This window comes from Kogia breviceps, chromosome 3, assembly GCF_026419965.1.
Source record: "Kogia breviceps isolate mKogBre1 chromosome 3, mKogBre1 haplotype 1, whole genome shotgun sequence".
Classification (NCBI taxonomy): domain Eukaryota; kingdom Metazoa; phylum Chordata; class Mammalia; order Artiodactyla; family Physeteridae; genus Kogia; species Kogia breviceps.
The window spans coordinates 164,389,767-164,415,060 of NC_081312.1; the positions used below are offsets into that span (position 1 = coordinate 164,389,767).

The 25,294-nt window shown below is 43.8% G+C and overlaps 1 protein-coding gene across 3 annotated transcripts in view; it reads right to left on the reverse strand.

Annotated features, from left to right (window-relative positions):
• The window catches only part of SFMBT2 (Scm like with four mbt domains 2), a 221,512-nt gene extending 196,664 nt beyond the window's left edge, over positions 1-24,848 (reverse strand). For 2 of the 3 annotated variants that reach the window (XM_067030224.1, XM_059056565.2), the window contains exons 1-2: positions 24,678-24,848; positions 4,618-4,768 (exon numbers count right to left, since the gene is read on the reverse strand). In XM_067030224.1, coding sequence (XP_066886325.1) covers positions 4,618-4,717 — 100 coding nt within the window. In that variant the 5' untranslated portion in view covers positions 4,718-4,768; positions 24,678-24,848. The remainder of the gene's footprint in view (positions 1-4,617; positions 4,769-24,677) is intronic. The other variant, XM_067030223.1, reaches the window with a different exon arrangement.
• Positions 24,849-25,294: the final 446 nt, after the last annotated feature.

A 25,294-nucleotide genomic window follows, 5' to 3' on the forward strand; every position in this document is an offset into this window, starting at 1 on the left:
ATCATATCAATTATCTTTTCCAAGCACAATGTTATGAGACTACATATCAATTACAGGAAAAAAACTGTAAACAAACACATGGAGGCTAAACAATATGCTACTAAATAACTAAGAGATCACTGAAGAAATCAAAAAGGAAATCAAAAAATACCTAGAAACAAATGACAATGAAAACACGATGACCCAAAACCTATGGGATGCAGCAAAAGCAATTCTAAGAGGGAAGTTTATAGCAATATAATCCTACCTCAAGAAACAAGAAACATCTCAAATAAACAACCTAAACTTACACCTAAAACAATTAAAGAAGAACCAAAAAACCCAAAGTTAGGAGAAGGAAAGAAATCATAAAGGTCAGATCAGAAATAAATGAAAAAGAAATGAAGGAAACAATAGCGAAGATCAATAAAACTAAAAGCTGGTTCTTTGAGAAGATAAACAAAATTGATGAACGATTAGCCAGATTCATCAAGAAAAAAAGGGGAAAAGACTCAAATCAGCAGAATTTGAAAGAAAAAGGAGAAGTAACAACTGACACTGCAGAAATACAAAGGATCATGAGAGATTACAACAAGCAACTATATGCCAATAAAATGGACAACCTGGAAGAAATGGACAAATTCTTACAAAAGAACAACCTCCCGAGACTGAACCAGGAAGAAATAGAAAATATAAACAGACCAATCACAAGCAATGAAATTGAAATTGTGATTAAAAATCTTCCAACAAACAAAAGCCCAGGACCAGATGGCTTCACAGGCGAATTCCATCCAACATTTAGGGAAGAGCTAACACCTATCCTTCTCAAACTCTTCCAAAATATAGCAGAGGGAGGAACACTCCCAAACTCATTCTACGAGGCCAACATCACGCTGATACCAAAACCAGACAAAGATGTCACAAAAAAGGAAAACTACAAGCCAATATCACTGATGAACACAGATGCAAAAATCATCAACAAAATACTAGCAAACAGAATCCAACAGCACATTTAAAGGATCATACACCATGACCAAGTAAGATTTATCCCAGGAATGCAAGGATTCTTCAATATATGCAAATCAATCAATGTGATACACCATATTAACAAATTGAAGGAGAAAAACCATATGATCATCTCAATAGATGCAGAAAAAGCTTTTGACAAAATTCAACACCATTTAATGATAAAAACTCTCCAGAAAGTAGGCATAGAGGGAACTTACCTCAACATAATAAGGGCCATATATGACAAACCTACAGCCCACGTCATTCTCAATGGTGAAAAACTGAAACCATTTCCACTAAGATCAAGAACAAGACAAGGTTGCCCACTCTCAGCACTATTATTCAACATAGTTTTGGAAGTTTTAGCCACAGCAATCAGAGAAGAAAAAGAAATAAAAGGAATCCAAATTGGAAAAGAAGAAGTAAAACTGTCACTGTTTGCAGGTGACATGGTACTACACATAGAGAATCCTAAAGATGCTACCATAAAACTAGTAGAGCTAATCAATGAATTTTGTAAAGTAGCAGGATATAAAATTAATGCACAGAAATCTCTTGCATTCGTATACACAAATGATGAAAAATCTGGAAAAGAAATTAAGGAAACACTCCCATTTACCACTGCAACAAAAACAATAAAATACCTAGAAATAAACCTACCTAAGGAGAAAAAAGACCTGTACGCAGAAAACTATAAGACACTAAAGAAAGAAATTAAAGATGAGACAAACAGATTGAGAGATATACCATGTCCTTGGATTGGAAGAATCAACATTGTGAAAATGACTATACTACCCAAAGCAATCTACAGATTCAATGCAATCCCTATCAAACTACCAATGGCATTTTTCACAGAACTAGAACAAAAAATTTCACAATTTGTATGGAAACACAAAAGACCCTGAATAGCCAAAGCAATCTTGATAAAGAAAAACGGAGCTGGAGGAATCAGGCTTCCAGACTTCAGACTATGCTGCAAAGCTACAGTAATCAAGACAGTATGGTACTGGCACAAAAATAGAAACATAGATCGATGAAACAGGATAGAAAGCCCAGAGATAAACCCACACAAATATGGTCACCTTATCTTTGATAAAGGAGGCAAGAGAGAAAAGACAGTCTCCTCAATAAGTGGTGCTGGGAAAATTGGACAATGACATGTAAAAGAATGAAATTAGAGCACTTCCTAACACCATACACACAAAAAAAAACCTCAAAATGGATTACAGACCTAAATGTAAGGCTAGACACTATAAAACTCTTAGAGGAAGACATAGGCAGAACACTCTATGACATAAATCACAGCAAGACCCCTTTTGACCCACCTCCTAGAGAAATGGAAATAAAAACAAAAATTAAAAAATGGGACCTAAAGAAACTTAAAAGCTTTTGCACAGCAAAGGAAACCATAAACAAGACGAAAAGACAACCCTCAGAATGGGAGAAAATATTTGCAAATGAAGCAACTGACAAAGGATTAATCTCCAAAATATACAAGCAGAGCTCATGCAGCTCAATATCGAAAAAACAAACAACCCATCCAAAAATGGGCAGAAGACCTAAACAGACATTTCTCCAAAGAAGATATACAGATTGCCAACAAACACATGAAAAGATGCTCAACATCACTAATCATTAGAGAAATGCAAATCAAAACTACAGTGAGGTATCACCTCACACCAGTCAGAATGTCCAACATCAAAAAATCGACAAACAATAAATGCTGGAGAGGGTGTGGAGAAAAGGGAACCCTCTCGCACTGTTGGTGGGAACGTAAATTGATACAGCCACTATGGAGAACAGTATGGATGTTCCTTAAAAAACTAAAAATACAACTACCATACGACCCAGCAATCCCACTATTGGGCATATACCCTGAGAAAACCATAATTCAAAATGAGTCATGTACCACAATGTTCATTGCAGCTCTATTTACAGTAGCCAGGACATGGAAGCAACCTAAGTGTTCACTGACAGATGAATGGACAAAGAAGATGTGGCACATATATACAATGGAATATTACTCAGCCATAAAAAGAAACGAAATTGAGTTATTTGTAGTGAGGTGGATGGACCTAGAGACTGTCATACAGAGTGAAGTAAGTCAGAAAGAGAAAAACAAAGACCATATGCTAACACATATATATGGAATCTAAAAAGAAAAATGGTCCTGATGAACCTGGGGGCCGGACAGGAATAAAGACACAGATGTAGAGAATGTACTTGAGGACATGGGGAGGGGGAAGGGTAAGCTGGGACGAAGTGAAAGAGTAACATTGACATATATACACTATCAAATGTAAAATAGATAGCTAGTGGGGAAGCAGCGGCACAGCACAGGGAGATCAGCTCAGTGCTTTGCGACCACCTAGAGGGGTGGGATAAGGAGAGTGGGAGGGAGATGCAAGAGGGAGGGGATATGGGGATACATGTATGCATATAGCTGATTTACTTTGTTATACAGCAGAAAATAACACAACACTGTAAAACAATTATACTCCAATAAAGATTTAAAAAAAAAGAAAGAAACACACAACTGATTCTGGTCAAGAGGTTCCGAGCAAAAGCCTCTTCTGTGCTAGAGTATTTAATTGCTGATTCAAGACCCTGCATCCCTGCTCATCCCCTACAGGGACAAAACTTGAAGCACCATGTTGAGATGGCAGCCCTATAAGAGGGTGTGGGATGACTCGTGGGACAGGGCATCCACTGACTGTGCTCCAACAGCGTGAACCATTTATAAACATTTATTGCATTAAGCCATGGAGTTGTTTTTTTTAATTGGAGTATAGTTGATTTACAATGTTGTGTTAGTTTCTGCTGTACAGCAAAGTGACTCAGTTATACATATATTCTTTTTCAGATTCTTTTCCATTATGGTTTATTACAGGATACTGAATATAGTTCCCTGTGCTATACAGTAGATCCTTGTTGTTTATCTGTTTTATATATAGTAGTATGTATCTGTTAATCCCAAACTCCTAATTTATCCCTCCCCCTTTCCCCTTTGGTAACCGTAAGTTTGTTTTCTGTGTCTTTGAGTGTTTCTATTTTGTAAATAAGTTCATTTGTACTATTTTTAATGCTACATACAAGTGATATCATATGATATTTGTTTTTCTCTGACTGACTTTACTTAGTATGATAATCTTCAGGTCCACCCATGTTGCTGCAAATGGCATTATTTCATTCTTTTTTATGGCTGAGTAATATTCCACTGTATATATGTACCACATCTTCTTTACCCATTCATCTGTCAATGGACATTTAGGTTGCTTCCACGTCTTGGCTATTGTAAATAGTGCTGCTGTGAACATTAGGGTGCATGTATCTTTTCGAATTATAGTTTTGTCCGGATATATGGCCAGGAGTGGGATTGCAGGATCATAAAGCCATTGAGTTTTTGAAGTGATGGGTCACCTCACTATAATGTAGCCCACAGTGCCCAGTATTTCTAACCAAGTTTTGCATAACTTTCGAGCTGCTATATGCTTATAAACATGCCTGCAAGTCCCAGGAACAGGCAGTACGTGAGGTCTAGAATGCTGCCCCAATATTTTCTAAACATTTCCAGGAAGATATTGGTCAAGACATCAAAAGGCCAAATGCATTTAGAAAACAAAATCGCACCTGAATCAAGATCTCCATTACGGTCAGCTGAGCTCTGATGTTTTTCCAAGGGTGAAGATGAAGGGTCCTGCATGCTAGAAACGGACATGCTGTTCTCCATTCTTAACAACTACGGATCGTCCTCTCTTAATTCATCCTGAGGAAGAGTGACCTAAGGGCAACCAACAACAACAGAAATCAGAGCACTGTAATTGTATTCACTCGTTTTTCAACTCTCCAAAAATAACGGTGTCCCATCAGAGCTGCTACCGTTTCATTACAACAGGCAAAATGCAATGTCATGTAACAGAAAATACCAGGATTGAAGACTCAAGAGCACATATCCACACAAGGTCAACAACAAGGTCACAGCACAGCAGAAGCATCCACTTTCTACAGGTCATCATCACCACTAAGATGGACACACTTTTCACCGGTAAATAGAATCGATGTGCGAACCCCCAATCTACCTTGGCAGCGTTGTCAAGACGTTCCACCACCCTGCTTCTCCCTCCTCTCTCGCTGGATGCTGCGAAGCAGGAACCTGCCCCCCACCCCAGCATTCCCACACACAGGCAAGGTGTCTGTGGTCTCACAGGTGATTCATTACCAAAACCAGTTAAAGAATCAATGCTTGCAAATAACGTGCTTTTTAACCAACTGGACTTTTCCTGTAATAACATGGCTATTCCACACTTACATCCTGATAGAGTGGGTGGAAAAACAGGTAAAATTACAGCCGGTTCTCACGGAACCCTACCATCTAGTTTGTGTACATCACAGCCCATGAAATACCCACAGTCATTACTAAGGGTCAGCCACTCTGGACTGGTTTGCCAAAATAAGGACCCGATTCCTGCATTTCACTCTGCAGGTGGGAGTAGGCACTGCAGGGTTTCATTCCAGGAAGCGAAATGATCAGGTTTGTTTCAGAAAAATCATTTGGGCAGCTGCATGCCAGACAGATGGACAGACAAGGGGAGGCTGAATGGAAACAGACTAAAAACAGAAACATGCCAAGTGGTAGGGCATCCCATGATTAAGACAAAAACTGAGAAATTACTACATAGTAGTTTGTAGCTCTTAATCCCCTACCCCATCCCCTCTCCCCACTGGAAACCACTGGTTTGTTCTTTATGTCGGTGAGTCTCCTTCTGTTTTGTTATATCACTTTGTCTATTATATTTTTTAGATTCCATATATAAGTGATAACATACAGTATTTGTCTTTCTCTGTCTGACATATTTCACTAAGCATAATACCCTCCAGGTCCACCCATGTTGTTGCAAATAGCAAAATATCGTTCTTTTTCATGGCTGAGTAATATTCCATTATATATCTATTTTAAAGCCATATGTGGCTAGCAGCTGCTGTAGTGAACAGTAGTGAACAGTGGCTGTAGTAGACCACTGCCTAGGCAGGCAGGAGTTTATTATATTTGAGTTTGGAACATGTCCTAAATCATCACCAATTCTTGGCTCTCTTGAAGGTTGTAGTACAGCGAGCTAGTTAAAAGAGAACATAGGAATTTTAAAATCTAAGGAACTTCGAAAGGAGACTGAGCAGTTTCTCCATAATATTCCACAAATCTTTCATCACAATCTTCCTAATGTAGTAGGCTTTCAGAGAATGAGCTGGTTTTCATCAATTTCAAAAGAGAAATAGTCTTAGCAGCTAAGTTATGTCATACTATTATTGCTTTTTTCATTCATTTACAAATTCAAGAAAATCATTCCACCTCCAAATGTAACCAGGCAGAAAGTTTTTCTTCAAGGAAAAATCTATAAACCTAACTATTAGTAAATCAGTCAAGCCCTTATTAAAGGAGGAAAAAAGTTTGCTTTTCTCAAGTTTTTAAGATTCCTATTGATTCAACTCTATCCATCTGCCTCTAACTAGATACTATAAAAAGGTAATCGTTGACTATAAAATAAGATCAATTTAAATGCGCCAGACCCATCATTTTAAATTGAAGTCAAAAGCAACGACATAAATACCAAAAACCCACATTATTCTGTAAGGGCAAGTGATAAGGCTCTGTCTACTCCCAGGTTGCAAAATGTATTTATTTTGGCAAATGACATGTCACCGTTCGCTTTCTTGGCAATGTTTACTTTTTGCCTTCCCATAAAAGATATACAAGTTTGTACTCTCTGTAGAAGTCTTGCAAAATAAAATTACAAACAAACAAAGTAAAATCACTTGTAAGTCTAACACCCAGGGATAATCTCTTTTATTTTTATTTTTATACTATAAAAATATAGCTATAAAAAATATAGCTATAAAAAAATAGCTTCTCTGTGGGTTGTTTTTTTTTTTTTACTTTATATGGAATTTAGAATTTTGATTCATTTTCCATTTAAACATCACATAGAAAGCATTTTCCCCACATCATTCAAATTCTTTGAAAACATGACTTGAAATGATTGTATGACTTTTATTATAATATGAACAGGTTATTTATTTACCATTCCCCTACTGCTGGCCATTAAGTTGTTATTTTTATTTTTCACCATTATGAACACTGTACAATGCATTCTCACATACCTCACATCCTTCCCACATTTTAATTTTGTTGGTACTTTTTATGGATTTTTAAGAGCTCTACGTATCTTATCCCACAAAACTCTTGCAGATATTTTCCCCAATTCTCCCTTTAGTGGGTCCTTCTGATATACATACGGAACGTGAGCTGTTTTTTGTAACTTAGTCCAATCCATAATTCACTTTATTTCTTCTAAAAACTGTATTCCTAAAATGTCCTCCCCTATTGTAAGATACCAGAAGTTTAACTTCCCTAGGGTTTCAAGTTTTACATTTACCTTTTTAACATATGTCCCCATATGTTTATGCTCAAATACTTTGTGCGGTACAGTTCTGAGCTGACCACCTCCCGCAGTTAATAATCCATTCCTACCCCACTGGGTTTTTAATACCCTGTCTTTTACCATCCATGAAATTCTTACATGTACAAGACTGTGTTTCTATGCACCAAACTTTCCTTTAATTTTGAGAAAAAAAGTCAGCAAAATAGGAACTATGACTACTGTTTATACATTCCCCCATCCTTAGTTCAGCAATCACTGAACTTGGGGCCATTTAAGGTAGGTTTATAAAGGGGTGACATGGTTTTGCATGGCCTGGGAACCCGGACTCATGGCTTGATCATCACATGGCATTCTACTGTGCACAGAATGTACCAGAACCTGCACACAGGTAGAAATGACTGTGCAACAGAGGCTGTTAAACGTCTCCCACCCCAAATTTCCGTTTCCTCCTTTGTCTGCAGGGAGGACTAACTAGTTAACCAAAATAAACACTGCTGGGCCATCCTCGAAGTTGCACGTGGTTGCACCACTCTGCTCTGGCCAGTGGGAAGTTTGCGGAGTGAATGAGCTCAACCAGAAGGTCACACCCTTTGGTGGAGGGGGTGGGCCTTTACCAGTTACCCCCAGAGCCACCTGACATCACACAGAGGAAGGCCCCACTGATGGCAGAGCTTGGTTCTGCCACCAGGTGCAAATGATTACTTCAAGAGAAATAAGCTTCTCTCTTGTTTACATGGCTCTATCTGACGATCCCTGATACAATCCCAAATCTCAACAAATACACCCGAGAAGGACCACGCTCCTTTGTAATAAGCTTGTAATTAGGATGCTTGGATTGTACTCTAGACCTCAGAGTGTTCTCTAAGTTTTCCATCAATAATGCCAAAGGCTGCCTCTGATTTATTCCGCACACCACCCCCCCAAAAAAGTCGCAGTTCACATTAAATCCTGACCAAGGTGCTTAAACCTCGAGGAGAATGAGGTCTGTAGGAAATGAAAAAGGATCTCCACGCAGTGGGGACTCACCCCCATGAGCCTAACTTCTAAAGAAGTCGGGGGTCAGCATTGCCTTTAATGTCATCGACTATTTCAGTGGTTCTCACAATTTAAGGAACAGTAGAATCACCTGGAGGGAGTATCAAAACTCAGACTGCTGGGGCCCCTGCCCAGAGCTTCTGCTTCAGTAGATCTTGGATAATGCCTAGTCATCTGGTATCTCTAATACGTTCCCAGGTGATGCTGATGGCTGCTGGTCCAAGGACCACACTCTAAGAACCACTGAGTATTAAAGGAAGATTTTTGCCTCGGTTGTTTACAGAGAGAAAAACTGTTCCTCATCAAAATATATCTATCATAAGTACAGTAGAGAACATAATATTTCTGCAAAGTCATTTAAACGTGGGGAGAGGAAGGTTGGCTTTTGTAGAAATGGTTTTGCATTAAATAACGTGCATTAGTTTTGCATTATAAATCATTTTCCTTATAGAATACCTGTTCTCTGAATTCCATTGTTTTGCAAAGTCAAGATTTGCTTTACCATCTGCCTGAAGTCAGGTGAGCTTGTTGTCCGTAAAAGTTCGATAAGAGTTACAGTACCAAGAACTTATTGTGTTGATTGTTCATGGCAGAGCCATTCTCTTCATGCAGCAAAGTATGTGGACAAATTCTTTTTTCCCAGACTCAGTTTTCTCAAAAGTCGAGAGGAGTTTGGATCACATCATCTCTAGGAATTCTTTGCGTTAGGTCCCTCACTCCTAGCAGATATTTTCCCCAGCTTTATTGAGATATAACAGACTAGCAGATGATTTTTTATATCAGTTATGTTTGCATATAATTTCAAAAGCCAAATATTCTACAAGGCTTGTACATGATGCACCCCTCCCCACCCAAAAAAAAAAAAAAAAAAAAAAACAGCAGTCTCCTGCCCTTCTCCTCCTTGAGGCAATCACTTCCAACTCTTTTAGTGGATTGTTTTGGCATTCATCTCCTCTCTGAATAACAGCATATTGATAATTAATAATATTAATTATTATTAACATAATTGATTATGTTATTAATAACAATTAATAATAACTTATTAACTATTCAGTTTTTGTCTTTATCAGGTGATACTCTATCACTCACATCACCTATCTCTTTTCATATATATATGTGTGTGTGTTTGTGTGTGTGTATACGTATATATCTACATCCTCCTAATACATATGATCCCATTACTATGGCTCTATAAAGACATTACAGCAGATCCATGTGGTAGACTATGATTACTTTTCCCTTCTCACACAAGTTTTCCCTGGAGTTAATGATGGCCTTGTTTCTTCCATGACCTTAGCTTTCTACATACTTTTCACCCCTTCAAAGCCAACTTTTCGGGCTTCCCTGGTGGCGCAGTGGTTCAGAGTCCGCCTGCCGATGCAGGGGACACGGGTTCGTGCCCCGGTCCGGGAAGATCCCACGTGCCGCGGAGCGGCTGGGCCCGTGAGCCATGGCCGCTGAGCCTGCGCGTCCGGAGCCTGTGCTCCGCAGTGGGAGAGGCCACAACAGTGAGAGGCCCGCGTACTGCAGAAAAAAAAAAAAAAAAAAAAAAAAAAAAAACAATTTTTCCATTAACTGTCTAAATCTCTCGATAAACTGAGATATATAGGTATTTTCTTAATTTCATCTTGAAGTAATTTCTACCAAGGCTTTCTGTTCTGTTCTAATCTAGACTAACTGCCTTCTATGCCTGGTAGCAGGTATTATCCTGAGATCTTGCTTCACTTCTTTTATGAGATTCTCCTCCTATTCTGGTCCCAGGTCTTCCTCACTTGGTTTTTTCCCGCCTTTTGATGGAGCACATTCTTCAAAAGGTTCCTAAGAAAGGATTTAGGTAGAAACATGTGCAGCCTTGCATAAAAATGTCTTTAACCTGTTCTCACATTTTAACCCATAGTTTAGGTGGGTAAAAAATATTCTTTACCATATGATCCAGCAATCCCACTCCTCAAGCATATATCTGGAAAAGACAAAACTATAATTTGGAAAAGATACATGCACCCCAATGTTCATGGCAGCACTCTTTACAATAGCCAAGACATGGAAGCAGCCTAAACGTCCATCGACAGATGAATGGATAATGGAGATGTGGTACATATATACAATGGAATATTACTCAGCCACAAAAAGAAAATGAAATTATGCCATTTGCAGCAACATGAATGGACCCAGTGACTATCATACTATATGAAGTAAGTCAGAAAGAGAAAGGAAAATATCATATGATATCACTTATATGTGGAATGTTTTAAATAATGCAGATGAACTTATTTACAAAACAGAAACAGACTCACAGACATAGGAAAAAACAGTTATCAAAGGGGAAGCAGGGGGAGAGATAAATTAGGAGTTTGAGATTAACAGATACACACTACTATACACAAGATAGATAAACCACAAGGAACTACTGTATAGCACAGGGAACTATATTCAATATCCTGTGATAATCTATAAAGGAAAAGAATCTTAAAATATATATAAATATATATATATATGAATCGCTTTGCTGTACACCTGAAACTAACACAACATTGTAATCACCTATATGTCAATTAAAAAATCCTAAGCTGGAAAAACATCCTCTCTTAGAATTTTGAGGGTTTCCCACATTGTCTTCCAGCTTCCGCTGTTGCGAAGTCTGGTCCCATCCTAATTACCAGATCCTCTGATGTTCTGAAATTTCACAATGAGGTACCAGATGGTAATCTTCTTGTGGCTTGGGGGCTCTGAATGACTTCCTTCAAGATTGGAAACTATTCTTCAGTTCCAGGATATTTCCTGGAATTACTGCCAATTTCCTCCCCTCCGTTTTCTCTGTTCTTTCATTCTAATATTCATTCCAATGTTGAATCTTCTTACTCTCCCTCATTTTCCCTTTTATGCCCCTTTACTCTTTAATCTACCATCTAGGGTATTTCCTTGAATTCCTCTTCTAGCTCTTCCATGGAGTTTTACAATCTAATTTCAAGAGGCTCTCTTTAATTCTTTGAATATTTCCTTTTTCCATCCTACCTTGTTCCATAGATGCAAAATCTTCTATTATATCCCTGAGGCCATTCATGATGTTTTTCTTTTTTTTTTGTAAGATGTTTCTTCTCTCCTTCGTAAGAGCAGGTATTTTTCTCCCTTGGTTAGTTTTGGTCTCTACTGTTTTATATTAGCTGCCTTCCTCAGAAGTCTGGTAATACTTTGTGGTTTCTCATGTTTATGAGTGGGGAATGAAAAAGGCTGACTGGTATCTCAGGGCGCAGGGGTAAAGACTGTACACCTTGGGAACCACTGCACAGAGACCCAGCTGCGTCCTTCCCGAAGGAAACCCCAATGTGTCTTTAAGTCTTTGCTCTCAGGTTGGTCAAATTACACAGAAGAGGATTCTCCCATACGCTAACAAGAGGGCTGAGGGCTGGGGGCTGGGGGCGGGGGGGGGGTGGTCTCCCGCCTACGGACACTGGTTTAGAAGGGAACATCCCAGAAACACAGTCATCTTCTTCCCTGCAGTGTAGGCTCTAAGAAACAAGATCTCCCGCCTAAATCCACAACATAAAAAGCTGTGCAGCCCCAATTTCAGATCTCCAGACGTGTGTCAATAAATTTCCTCCTTTCCCTAAGCTAGTGCTGGTACCCCATTTTTCTCCTTGATTTCTTTATTAGACGTGATAAATGTTAAACTATCATTGTGCAACTAGACTTTGAAACCAAGATTCTCAAAGTTCAGGTGAAAAAGTGAGACTTTACATTGGATTAATGAAGATACCTTAGCATTAGAAATCATTCTTCTCTCCATTCATCAAAAGGCAAGGTCCAAAGGCGTACTACTCAGAAGGACTCACTCCAGTGAGCGTTATTATAATACCAATGAAAGAAATGTTGCACTTCTTTTCAAGTTACCCAATTATCCAGTCCTTTCAAAGGGACCTGCCTTAAACTAGTTCAAGGAATGGGCAATTTTCCTACCGATGAACATGCTTACAGTTTCAAGCTTGCTACTCAGAAACGGGAAAAAATGTTTGCTGTTGTTTTGTTTCTTATGTGACCCTGAAGAGAGACTCTTCCCCAAACCGAAAATTAAAAGTGAAGGCCTAAACTAAAAGCTTATGGAATTCCAGACGTACTCTAGCTGCCCTTGGAAATCTAACATGTCTAAATCACAGAGAAAACTGCCTCATTTCACACTCCAGGAATTTCAAAATGAGCACAGGACACCTAATCTGAGCTAAGAGCTTTCCAAACATTTCCATCAAAATGGAAAATCTCAGAGGATTCTGAAGGATGCACAACCCAAGTTGTGACCAAAACCTGATCTCTGAAAATCACTGCTTCCATTTCCCTAAGAAGCAACATGCAAATAACAGCCTGGGATCACAAGAGTATCTGCAAGTACCATATTTGTAAATGGCTTTGAAGATGAAGATGCAAAGAGGGGTTAGGCGCCCAGGCACTTATCAAGGAAGGCTTCCTTCTATTTACACGCACCCTGTCACGCAGATCACTCTGTTAATAACGCATGATGAAGCTCAGCTCTCCCCACTCTCACCAGCCAACACAGCCTCTCTCAGAAGGGACAGGCCTTCCTGATTCCATCATCAAGGGAGACGAACTGATTCTCTGGGGCAGAAGGTTCATGGAATTTTGCCATCCACCATATGCTCAGAGCTTGATTTACCTTGATTAGGACCACAATCTCCTGGCCATTTTGCAATTGGTTTTCATCGGGTTTTCACTCTAAATAGATTGAAATCTGACACAAACTGCTGCCCCAGCATAAGAAATGCTAATTTTTCACGTCCCGATTCATACCTCCGTCCTAGGAAATAAGATATGTAGGGGATAAGAGGAGGTTGAGGAATAAATACCAGGGCTGGCGGTGGCCTACGAGTCCCACAATAGCAAATTGTGTCTTCTGATTCATGGTTTTAACTGTCACCTCTTAACCTCCCAACCAAACGGCAAGTGTATCCCTCCAGACTGAGCAAAATCGGTCGTTCAAAAGGGGGCATGCGAAAAATGAGAAAATGAGCCTTCCAAGCTACCTGCTCAAGAGAAGAGAACACCTAACCAAGCTGCAGACTAGCTGTGCCCCATCCTGGAAGTTCATTGATTTATTTATTAACTATTTACCTATGAATTATTTATGTATGATTCACTACTTATTTACCGTCAAGACGGCGGAGGCCTTGAAAGACCCAATTAAATCTACTATACAATCAGTCTTTGCATCAAGGTAGTGATACAGGGTTTCTCACACCAGAAATTTACTTCCAAGCCACAAAGGTAAACACCAACCTTAGGTGTGCTTATGACTGACATGAAATACTTGACACAGAAGAGCCTGGTGGTAGGACCTTATCAAAGAAGCATGACGTTTCAGAATTAACGCAGACATTTAGTGCTAACATCTTGGACAACCTCCAAACATAGGATTTCCCCGCCACCTACAAATATTAAGAGGAATGAATTACAGCATCGAACCAAGGCTGTAACAAAGCTAAGTAACCTCATATTCTACAGGAGAATTGCATCTCACATCACACACGTGTGCATGAGTCATTTTAGGGAAGCTAGCCCATGTGTTGCATGTACAGTCTTGAGAACTCAAGAAGTAAAGAAATCTTACAAAGGACCCTTCTGTAAGCTAGACATGCATAGATAACATCTAATCATCAGTACCTAATTTTCTGAGGGGTTTTTTATGAATCAGATGACTTCGAGCAAGACAGATGCAGAGCAGTGATGCTTTGGGGTTACCACGCAATCATCCTGCCGTCAACTAAGACACCGACGATGAAAAGTACCAATCAGGACTCTGCAAGCCCACCTCTGAAGGATGCAGCCAGAGTCACCGCGGCCTGCAGGGTTCTGCGATGGAGCTGAAGACTCATGAAAGAACTGAAGAGCATTTCAGGTGCTGACTTTAAGCCATAGATACATATCCATAAAACTGGGCCCCAATCACATGGTATCAGTGATATCATTTAAATGCAGAAAGGAAATGTACTAGAGTAGTAAGTTAGTAAATAATAAGATAGTAATAAGTGGAGCCCATCCAACTGCAAATCATTATGCAAAGTCAATAATAACACCCTAATTTACTTTGGTTATAAAGAACTTGGGAAATGTAACAAACCCTACAGAAGACTGCAGAAGATCTGGTTTTCTCTCATAATGTAACCATCACTCAGCAGAATGTACTCTTGGCCTTTTTAACTGCAACAACAAGCAACACTGTTCTCATCTGCAAAACACAGGGACTGTTCTAGAAGCCTCCTAAAGTCTCCCCTCCCACTCAAACATTTCAGGAAATCTGGGTTTTCCCAGACCTTCCTGGTTAGAAGTGTATGTAGTAGGAGAGAACAATATAGCATCCGCTCCAACGGAATAAAGACTCAAAAAAGGAAACAGTCACCACGGTCTAAACTGGATCCCAAAAGCTTTCGTAAAAGAGGGGGGTCGGGTCCCCAATGCCCAGCTAGCTACTCAAAGTGTACAATCTGCTACACTGCGCAAAGCTGCTCTAGTTCACAGTGCAGGGACGAGAAGGGGAAGAGGGCAGTCTGCATTTTGCAGCTGTCTGGGAAGAATAAAGCACATTTAAGGTTAAAGTTTTAAAGACAATAAATGACAAGGAGCAAAACTCAAGGCTCCAAACATCCTGTTACCCTACTTAGAGCCACTCTCTGGCCTCCAAGCAGAACATCAAAAAACACAGAAAACCAGGACCGGTAGGTTTGATTCCAGAGTTGGCTGTTTTTAGTAAGAGTGCTGTGGGCTGCTGGAGACCAAGGTAGAGGGGAGCAGAGAAAAACCAGGTGCTCCATAACCATCGGCCTTTATTAAAATGATGGCATCCGGGGGGGTGAGATGGACTGGGAGATTGGGGTTGACATATATACCCGAATATGTATAAAATAGGTAACTAAGAAGACACCTGCTATATAGCACAGGGAACTCCACCTTGCTGTACAGTAAAAAACGAACACAACATTGTAAAACAACTCTACCCCAATAAAAAGTAAATAAATAAATGATGGCATCCAGCTGTTCACATGTCCTTCCCTGAAATCAGGGGAGCACATCTGGCAGGGGTTCAGTCCATTAGGCGTGTGGTCCTGAAGGAGCTTGGAAATTGTCAGCTTCAGTATGAAGCATCACCAGCTATGTTCTGCATAAGTTTCTGCTCTGTTTCGTTAGCACACTGAGGTTGACGCTTCTTGGAAGACTCTGAGCCTGGCTGACAGACTGCTCCCAGGGCTCTGCTCAGCTAGAAGAGCCCTCTCCCTGTCACCTGCCACCAGATAAATATCTGAAAACTCAACCCCCAAAACACAAAAAACAAAAATCAAAAAAACCTGGGACGTAAGTCTCTCCAACCCACATCTTTTTAATCTTCTGGGGCTTTAAAAAGCCTCTTCTTAATTAGGCCACGTGGAAAATTGAGGCTGAGAACTGAGAATAAGATGGACAAAGACAAAATATGCAGGATGAGGCCTGCAGCATTCAAAAAGGACCAAAATCAGGCTGACGGGTCAGTGGAAATCTTAGCAAATCGATCTGGGCAAAATGAGCACAACAGGGTCCAACCATTAGCCTGCAACAAACAGCTAGAGGTTGGGGTGGTGATTTTACACCTGTGGTGTGTATGTTTACAAATAAAAGATGATGCATTATGAAAGAATAACTATGATGAGAAGCAGGTGAACTTTAACCTAGTGAGTTAATATCAACCATGTTAATTAAGAAAACAAGTGGGATGCCTGGGACAGTAAACATCTGCACTCTGGACCTCTTAACATCATCTTCAAGACCTCTGTCCTCCGGTTCACAAAGACACAGGTTAACTCTCTCCAGATACACCCTCACCTGCTCCCCACCCCTCCACGTACCTTCATTCTAAGGCTGCCTTTGTCCACTTCTCTGCCCTTAGAAAGGCAGTGTCTTCCCTACAGAAATGTAGGCAAACACCAGAGGAATTCAACCGAAATTTTGGCACTGTGCTTTTCCCTCCATCCCCCTAGACTTTTCTACCACTCCACTCTTTTGTGTTGGTGTTATTGGCCGAGAGACATGCAGGATCTCATACTTCCCAGACCAGGGATAGAACCCGCGGCCCCTGCGGTGGAAGCACAGAGTCTTACCCACTGGACCAAGGTCACATGAAAAGCTCTGAACCAGAACTGGGGTTTCTAAATTCCCAAGACTGGTTCACTCTAACCATCAGGCCATAGTGTATTCACACCACTTTTGAGTGCACTTTCCAAAATAATGCCAAAGCCACTTTCTATGAAATTCCAGCTACTTTGCGTTGGCAGAACTTGACTTTTAAGGAAGTGAAATCAACTTCCACTCGCATAGGGTAAGTGGAGCTGGCTTTGAGCTGTCAGCTTCAAGCGTGAGGTCAACTCACTGGAGGAGCCTGCAAGGAGCTGATCACCCAGGAGCAAAGCAAAGCCGAGTTGACCTAGACGTCCCAGGGAGAACAGCTTCGGGGTTTTATCTTCAGTTTCATACCACAGAAGAAAATAATCCAACAAAACATCAAGAACTTCAGTAGAATCTAGGAGACTGTGCTCACGAGAGGCCAATGCTACTCAGAAGGGAAAATTCGTACTTCCTTCCCCAGCTTTCCATGCTGTCTGTCTGATTTCCTCTCTCCACTACTTCCGCGACTTGAGAATTTTTAAACTGATTCTCACCCTCATTAGTGGGTAGTGTCTTTCAGAGAGGAGGGGGGAAGAAAACAGACTTATATTAAAGCCAATTTTTTTTTTTTTTTTTGGCCGCGCCACGTGGCTTGTGGGATCTTAGTTCCCTGACCAGAAACTGAACCCAGGCCACGGCAGGGAAAGCACCCAGTCCTAACCACTGGACCACCAGGGAATTCCCAATTATTTTTTAAATCAAGATGAAATTTCAGAAATTCAATACTTTCCAAAGCTTTAATGGTCAAATCACGTGACTATGAACAACATTCTTTCCCAACCCAGGAACACCACATAATTTCACTTCAAACTTTAAAAACAGTGACTTAAGCTCTGTTCTCCCATGACCGTCTGAACTGAATGCAAAAGGAAAATGCTCTAGTCTTACTCTGTTTCAATAAAATATTTTTAGAACCACAAACCTATTTGTGTGGCCCTGTATAACCTCCCCAAAGACTCAATAAATTACCGATAAAGATACCAGCACTCACCTATAATGATTAAATAAGCTAATGCACTTAAATTGCTAGGCTGTGTCTCACACATAGCAGATAATCAATACACGCAGTTTCAAGACAGTTTAAGACTAGGATTCAAATCCTCACTCTCTCTCTTGCTCAAACTTGCTAGCAAGTGACTCAGGCTCCCTTTCCATCTCCCCATGTGCAAAATGGAGGTGACAACACTCATAAAATAGAGGATATACAAATACAAACAATTCGAAGAGTGGCTGGCAAATAGTAGATGCTTAAATAAGTAGTTACTATTTTTAAAAAAATATTATTCGGAGTAAACAGATAATTCCAAATCAGAGTAATCCCACAACCCTTTCAAATCCAAATGTGTGGTTTTTCAGTGAGCATCCGTTTGAATTATCTTTTACATGAGACTTTGTAGGAACTTGCACTTGGAATTTCAGATGCTCGTATTGTACCTGAAAGTGATTGAGTTCATAATTCAGTTTTGAATGAAACAGAAAAAAAACAACCACTTGCCAAATTTAGGAGAAAGGATGCTTAAATAACCTTATAAGGTATCTTTTCTCAGCCAATACAACTGCAGGGGCAAAAGTGTCACAGGATACAAATCTGTCCCACCTTCCCCCGTCCCACCAGCTCCAAACCCCTCCTTCGTAGTCACAACTGCTGATGCCCTTTGCCACTCTTTGACACTTCAGAATTCACCAAATGCAAGGCATCTACCAAAATGTGTCACTTTTGTTTTTAAGAAAATCAAAAAGAATGAAACCAAAAGCACAATGGATTCTTTCTTTAAATCACTGTCCAAGACATCTATGTTATCACAAGAATAGAAACCTACATGACAGGAGAGCAAAACCTTTAGAGTAGTGAGTATCCTCTTACCGGTAACATGAAGGACCCTAACTATCAACATATAGCGAAGAATTAGCACATTTTAAAATTCTCTACGGGCTAACCAGATGGAGAGTATAACGGTGGCATCTTTTAATCAGAACACTGCTGTCCTGATCATGCAAAACCAATCCTTTAAGAATTTTATTTGATAACTTTATATAAATCATATAACATTCCCTCTAAGGCCGCAAGCTCTAAATTGAGTATCTTCCCTTATTTACAATACACTGTCCTGTCTATAAACATCCTGTTTATTTACACAGACCTCCAAACAGCCAACACTTGGTTTAGCCAACAAGATCAAGTTTCCTAAGAATGTCCCAGGACATTATCAGTCTCACAAAGAGAGGAAGTACTTGCCCAGTGGCCCAGCCTGAAGGGCAGGAATGGAAAATGGAGGGTCAGATCTGATTCTTTCACTGGCTGGATTACCTGGAGGCTGCAGCCATCCACCCGCGCTATGAATATAATCAAATAAGGTCCAAGCACTCACCGTGTCTGGGCAGGCGGGGTAGAGAAGGCTATTTGGAATGGCCCCTTCTAGTCCTAGGAATTATTAGAGCCAACTCAAATCAGGTTTTTCTTTATGGCCTGTATTCTTTAGGACCTGGCCCAGGCCCTGCCATTATTGGGATTATATGAGAAGGCTAGAGTGGTGTGCCTCAATTTTCTCTACACCTCTCCTTTTCCAGAGCACAAGTGAAATCATGACCCCATGTGGAACTTGCATCCCTTAACAATAACCATGTTACTTCTGCACAGTGACCTGCATTCAAAGACATTCTCTGTAATGATGGCCAGTAATGTTTCCACCCTACCTTCCGGACAAGAGTCTAAAAGATGAATCACTTGAGCAGGTCTGCATAGATGTGTTGAACCACAGGTCTTTTTTTTTTTTTCCCAAATAGAACCATGGGGCTCTCTCAGTGAGATTCCAGTCCAAAGCACCTATTTTATAGATACGGAAGTTGAGGCTTAGAAAGATGACATCCAGTAACTGGTCCAAGGTCATACAGCCAGATGGAAGCATCAATGAAACTAGAAGCCAGGCTTCCTCCTGATTCTGTCCTCTCCTCCTCTGTCAAGAATCTTCCTTACAAAACAGAGCTGTCAGATCACAGGTCACCACTACAAATGCACAGATGGTTTGTCACGACAAGTATAATTTCCCTAACCAGTTTTTCTTACTTGTAGAATGGGAACAGTAAGTTGCTACTAGGGCAATGTCGATGTACGAACAGTCAGAAAAAAAAGAACACTGAATGTGTCTTGAACTATGGATCCTAGTTTCTTTTTGGGACAAGAACCTTTTACAAGTTCTTTATGGCCTCTACACTGTTACGGGAGCTCCAAAAGTTCCAAAAATAGTGAAATACTAAGAGAGAAATGGTATCTAATACTAGAACTGGAGGTAATTCAAATTCCACAGCAGACTATTTTTGTTCAAATTACTTAAAAAAAAAAAAAAGAACTCTTTTACTTTGAAATCTTCTGCATTTTCACTACATGGTGCTTCTCTGATCCCAAAAGCACCCTCTATCAATTCAAGGAAAGTCTCATTCACTTAACTGCTCAAAGCAATGTTTCCATCACCCAGCATTTTTGCTCAGATTTAGCTAGTCCTTTGGGGACAACGGCACACAGGGAAAGGTGGAAAATGCCACCTCGACTAAAGTGGGCAAAACGGGATCTGATGACCCATCAGCACTCCCAGGACAGCAAAGGAAAGTCTTATTATAAAGAGAAAAGGGAAATCACCACGGTTTTCCCCTTTCTTCAGGACCCTCTTCTGCTTCTGGCTTCTTTTTTTTTAAGTCAAGAATCATAAAGCTAGTTACCATACAGCTGGTTTTGGGAAACCAGCAAGGTATCCCAAAAAATTAGTCCACAATTTCTGCAAGAAAACATGAAGAGGAAAAGCCTTCTCTGATCAATTATTCCCATCATTAGTGAAATTCAAGTCCCAGCAGATGGCTCGTTTGAGGTTCAAGATGTGGGTAACCTAATGGGAAATGGGAAATACTCCTTTGTTACCCCTGCAAGTCTCAGCTGGCACTTCTAGAACAACACACATCAACACAGACTGGCTGATGGAACTCTTCTCTGGGGTAAGGGTTGCTGAATCGCCCTGCCACTGGGCAGTGGTTTCCACTGGCCCTGGAATGGGTTCCGCGCACAGCTTGGGTAGAGGACTGGAGGGTTTCTGGTGCTCAAGGGTGTATGGTCCCCGCCCACCCCGGGCCATCTTCCAGGCAGCGGCAGGGTCCCAGCAATGAACTAAGATAAAAATCTGAGACTACTTATTTATGGAAAGGAGGAAGCAGAGTGTGTGCAAATTTAATGCTTCGAACGGAGAAAGTCGCAGATCTCCTATCTCAAAGGACAGCCTAGCCAGCAATCCCTTCTCATCACCAAGGCTTCTCCCCTCCCCCCCGCCCCCCACCTACCCGCTCCACCTCGCTCCCCACCCGCAAAGACTTCCCAGGAAAGGAGGCCGAATTTGAGCCTGTTTTCGCTTTTTCTCCGACCTGGTGAAACCTGGGTCCATTTGCTTGGTACAGACACGCCAATCGGTCCCCCGGGTCCCTCCGCTACGGTGCAAGGGTGGAAGGGTGAGGGAAGGTAGAGGGCGGCGGCGATGGATCTGGATTCAGGCAGGGTCTGCCCGCGTCGGAGGCAGTTTCCCACCAGTGGGCTCGGATCCGCCGCGGCTGCGCCGCTGGAACCGAGAAAACGCGGCGCGGGGACCAAGCTCTCTGGAGTCGGGGCGGAGCGCGGGGCCTGGAGCCCCAGACCCTCAAAGGCGCCGGCGCTCGGGGTCCAGGGAGGCACCGCGGGGGACGCCCGGGTGGGCGAGCAGTCTCACTTCTGCACTGAAAGGAACGAGTAGCCCTGCGGCCAGCCCCTGGCGCCCTGCCCTTCCCGGAATCCCACCCAACTCTATAAACCCAAAGATCCCGAAAATTCCGAAAGCGAAACTGCAAGCAGGGCTACAGAAGTTTGGAATCGGCCTCCCAGGCTTCCCGGCGTCGTGTCCGGACTCCCGACACCACCAATGTGGTCAAGGACGAGCGCCCCTCAGAGTGGCCATCGCTCCGCAAGGCCACCCTCCGCGTCCCCGGGGCACCTCCCTGCGTTTTTTACGCGTGAAAGTCCCCAGCCCTGGTTTCGGGGCGGGGGTCGGCCGTGCTCCTGCCTCGTCTCGGTCCCTCCCTCCTCCCGCTCCTACCCAAGAGACGGAAAACTTGGGCCCTGCGAGAATCCTGTGGAATGTTCTTCGCAGTCGGTTGTATGTTCGCTTCCACCGCACAGCTCGGTGCAAAATCGAAGGTTTCGGGGCGTTGGAGTGAATTATGCGCTTGTCAGCCGCGACGTCAGGAGGACGAGGGGAGGGGTTCCCGGCTGAAACTGCAGTTTACAAGCACAGAGCCATCTTAGGCTGGTTTCCACTTGGGCGAAGCCCACGGGAGAGCTGTCCCCGGGGGGACGCGCGGGACTGGAGCGCCGGGGAAGCGCCGCGAACTCGGCCCGGGGGCTGGGGGTGCGAAGCGCGTCTGGGCCTGAGGGTCGCGGATCGCTCAGCCCCGCCGCCCAGGTAGGAGGGAAAATTTGCCGCGGGGTCTCGCATTTGGTGATGCTTCCCCCCAGGCCCCACCCACGGGCCGCCGCGAGGGACTGGCCTGTCCGACAGCGCGGCGTCCGTCTAAGTGGGAAGACAAGCTGACCCCATCGATCCTCCCTCCAGGCCTCTGAAAATGCCCAGAGACCACGTTTCTGCGGTAACTACAGACCTGGCCAGCGCTATCTTTTTAACCCGATGATTTAAAATCATCTTGGCGCACTAGGAAGAAGCCCCATCAGGCCACGGGCACAGAGAAGGTTCCCCGGACCGGCCCTCGCCTGGCCCTGGGGACGGCGCGCGGCCGCCGTGTGGCCCCAGTCCCCCAGGTCCACCCCGCTGGCACCGCTGCGCGACCTCCGCTCCGCGGCTGCATCCTGGCCACTAGCGACCCCTGTCGGGGACCCCAGTTCCCAACTAAGGGCGCTCGGTTTGCTTGCTTTCCCTCGGGCTCCACTCACAAGCTCCGACTTTGCCCTCAAACTCCGCTCCCTGACCCTCTCAGGGACCGGAGGCCGGCCTTTCCCCAGCACCTCGCCGCCCTCTCAAAGCCCAAGGCGACACCCCCGCTCGCTCGCCGAGAAGCCCCCTAGCGGATCCAGCCCTCTCGGAGCCCGATCAGAGCAAGGGACACTTTCTTCCGCTAACGCTCTCCCCATCCCCCACCGCCCCTAGAGCGCAACTCCAAAAGCAACTCCTCCCCTCCCCCCTGCACGCTCTGCAGCGGAGGTCCGCGCGCCCCCGCCCTTCCGCCGCTGCACTTTCACTCCCCCACCCCACCCACCAAGCCCCGGACACCGGCCCCCCCCACCGCGGCGCGAACTGCACCGGGTGCCCACCGCTAACTGCAGCACGCCCCCTGCACACAGAACCCCACGGGCGTCTGCAGTCCGACTTCACCCGAAACCGTGGACAGTGAGTCCTTTTAATAAGCACCTCCCCGCTCCACCTACCGGGCTTTACGCACACAGGATCCAGCATACAGAGAAAGAGAACTGGTCTCCTAGAAAGCCTAAATAAATCATTCCCTGTACCCTCATGTATTTTGCACCACGTGTCAGCAGTTTGTCATGTCAAATCATGGTAGGGTCTGGTTCCAAGACGCACACACGAATTCAGGGCAGATCTCTTTGGCACCCTCCCCGCCAACTACACACACAGGTATGCACACTGATCCAAAGGCACACAGAGCAGTTGTGCTCGGATGCCCCGGTCCGGGCCAGCGGGCCCCCTCTCCCCTTTAGCAATGGATTGGACACACGCAGACTCTAACCACGGAAAAAACTATGGCAGCTCATTCCCTCTCTTTTTTCCCATTTAATTCGCTAAAGCAGCTACTGGAGTAGTCAAAGAGAGTTGAAACTAAGAGATGGCACCTCCGGTTGGGTTTTTTCCCACCTCAAAACCTTTATTTTCAGTTTTTAAAAGCCACCTTAGCCCGCCATATTGAAACTGGCACAGCTTCTAAATACTCCTTCCCCGCCGTTGCTTCCAAGAAAACACGAGTACGGATCGGGCTCTGGACTTGCGTCTGGCCACCGCAAATCAACCACTTCCCTCACCCAAGGCTTCCCCTTTCTCCGGTTAATCCCCTCCCGCCGCCTCGGGTCAAAAATCAGTAAATATATCTAGCAGTTCCTACAGTTGTTTTTTTGGCGGATTTTACCAACACACACGCGCGCACACACACACACACACACACACACACACATTAAAAAAAATAAACTCCAAAGCCAGATCAGATTCGTAATTTTGAAAGGTCATATGAGAGTAGACAACAGGAAAGCCCCAGTGACAGGATATTACTTTAACGTAAAAGAAAATAATAATAATAATAATAATAAAAAGGAAAAAAAAGAACAAAAAGATCATCCATGCAGGAGCACGCTCCGAAACTACTACCGACAATTTCATTTCAGCTGCACAGGCAAATGTTTCCAAAGGGGGGATTCCGAATGTGTCCACGATTTTTAACCCCCTTGATGGTTGGTCTCCAGTCCTCACCCCACCATCTTCTCCCCTACTCCCCCCGCCACCCCAAACACACACACACCAAAAAAAAAAAAAAAAAAAGGAAGAAGAAAGAGACCCCAACGAGAGAGCGCGGGGTAGCAAGGGCAGCTGCGTCGCTAAAATGAGCGCACAAATGAGGAAGGTGGGTGGCAGGAGGGGACAGCTTACCCCCAGGGAGGAGGACACTTTGCAACTACGGACGGACCCCCGCAAGGCCGGGCTTTGCAAAGCCGAGGGACCGGGGGAAGGGGACAGGGGGAGCAAAAATGACAACCCGGAGCGCAGAGCGGACTTTGGGGCTCTGCTCCAGTGCTGTCGCTTTCTCCTCCTGTCCTTCCCTTTCGCTCCTCTCCTTCAGCACCCCCTCCTCCAGCCCCCCAGCCCCGGGTTGGCTCCAGCTTCCCTTTTTTTCGGAGCTGGAAAAAAGAAGCTGACCGGCGCGCTCAACCTGCGGGCCGGAGGTCTGCTCACTGGGCTGGCTGGGCGCGGGGACAGCGACCGCGCGGCGTCCTACCTGATGAAGTTCGTCCTCCCCGCGGCGTGGACCAAGACCCCGGGCGCCGCCGTGGCGGGGGGGGACACCGGCCTCACCCGCTAGCTCTGCTTTGCTCGCTCCCCGCCCGCCGCCTCCCTAGCGCGCCCGCTCCACTCCGCCGACTCCCACTACAGCCTCATTCCAATATGGCATCCTCTCTGTGCGCATGCCCGGCACTCTTTTTTAAGATTATTATTTTGTGTGTGTGCAGCGAACTCCTTCAACGACCTTTTCCAAGCGCTTGCAGAACGTCTTAAGCCAATTAGCCTGCGGGACGTTCCGCCCTCCTTCCATTGCCCCCGCTGTGACGCCCCCCCCGTGACGCCCCCGCGTCTGGGCACATTCCCCCACCCCCCCCACACACACAGAGACACATTTCACGCTCTCACTGCCCCCTCCTCGCCCCGCTCCCCTCCCTTTTTTTTCTTTAGCTCCCATCCATACACGATCTGCAGAAAGTTCCCATCACAGGCGTTTCCGCACACCCATCTGCAGGGAAATCTGGGCAAACTCCGCATCTCACTGGAACACTTTCTGTTTCGTCGGTTTGCAATCCCTCCGTGGCCCAAATGCACAAACTTGCGCTTTATCCGCCG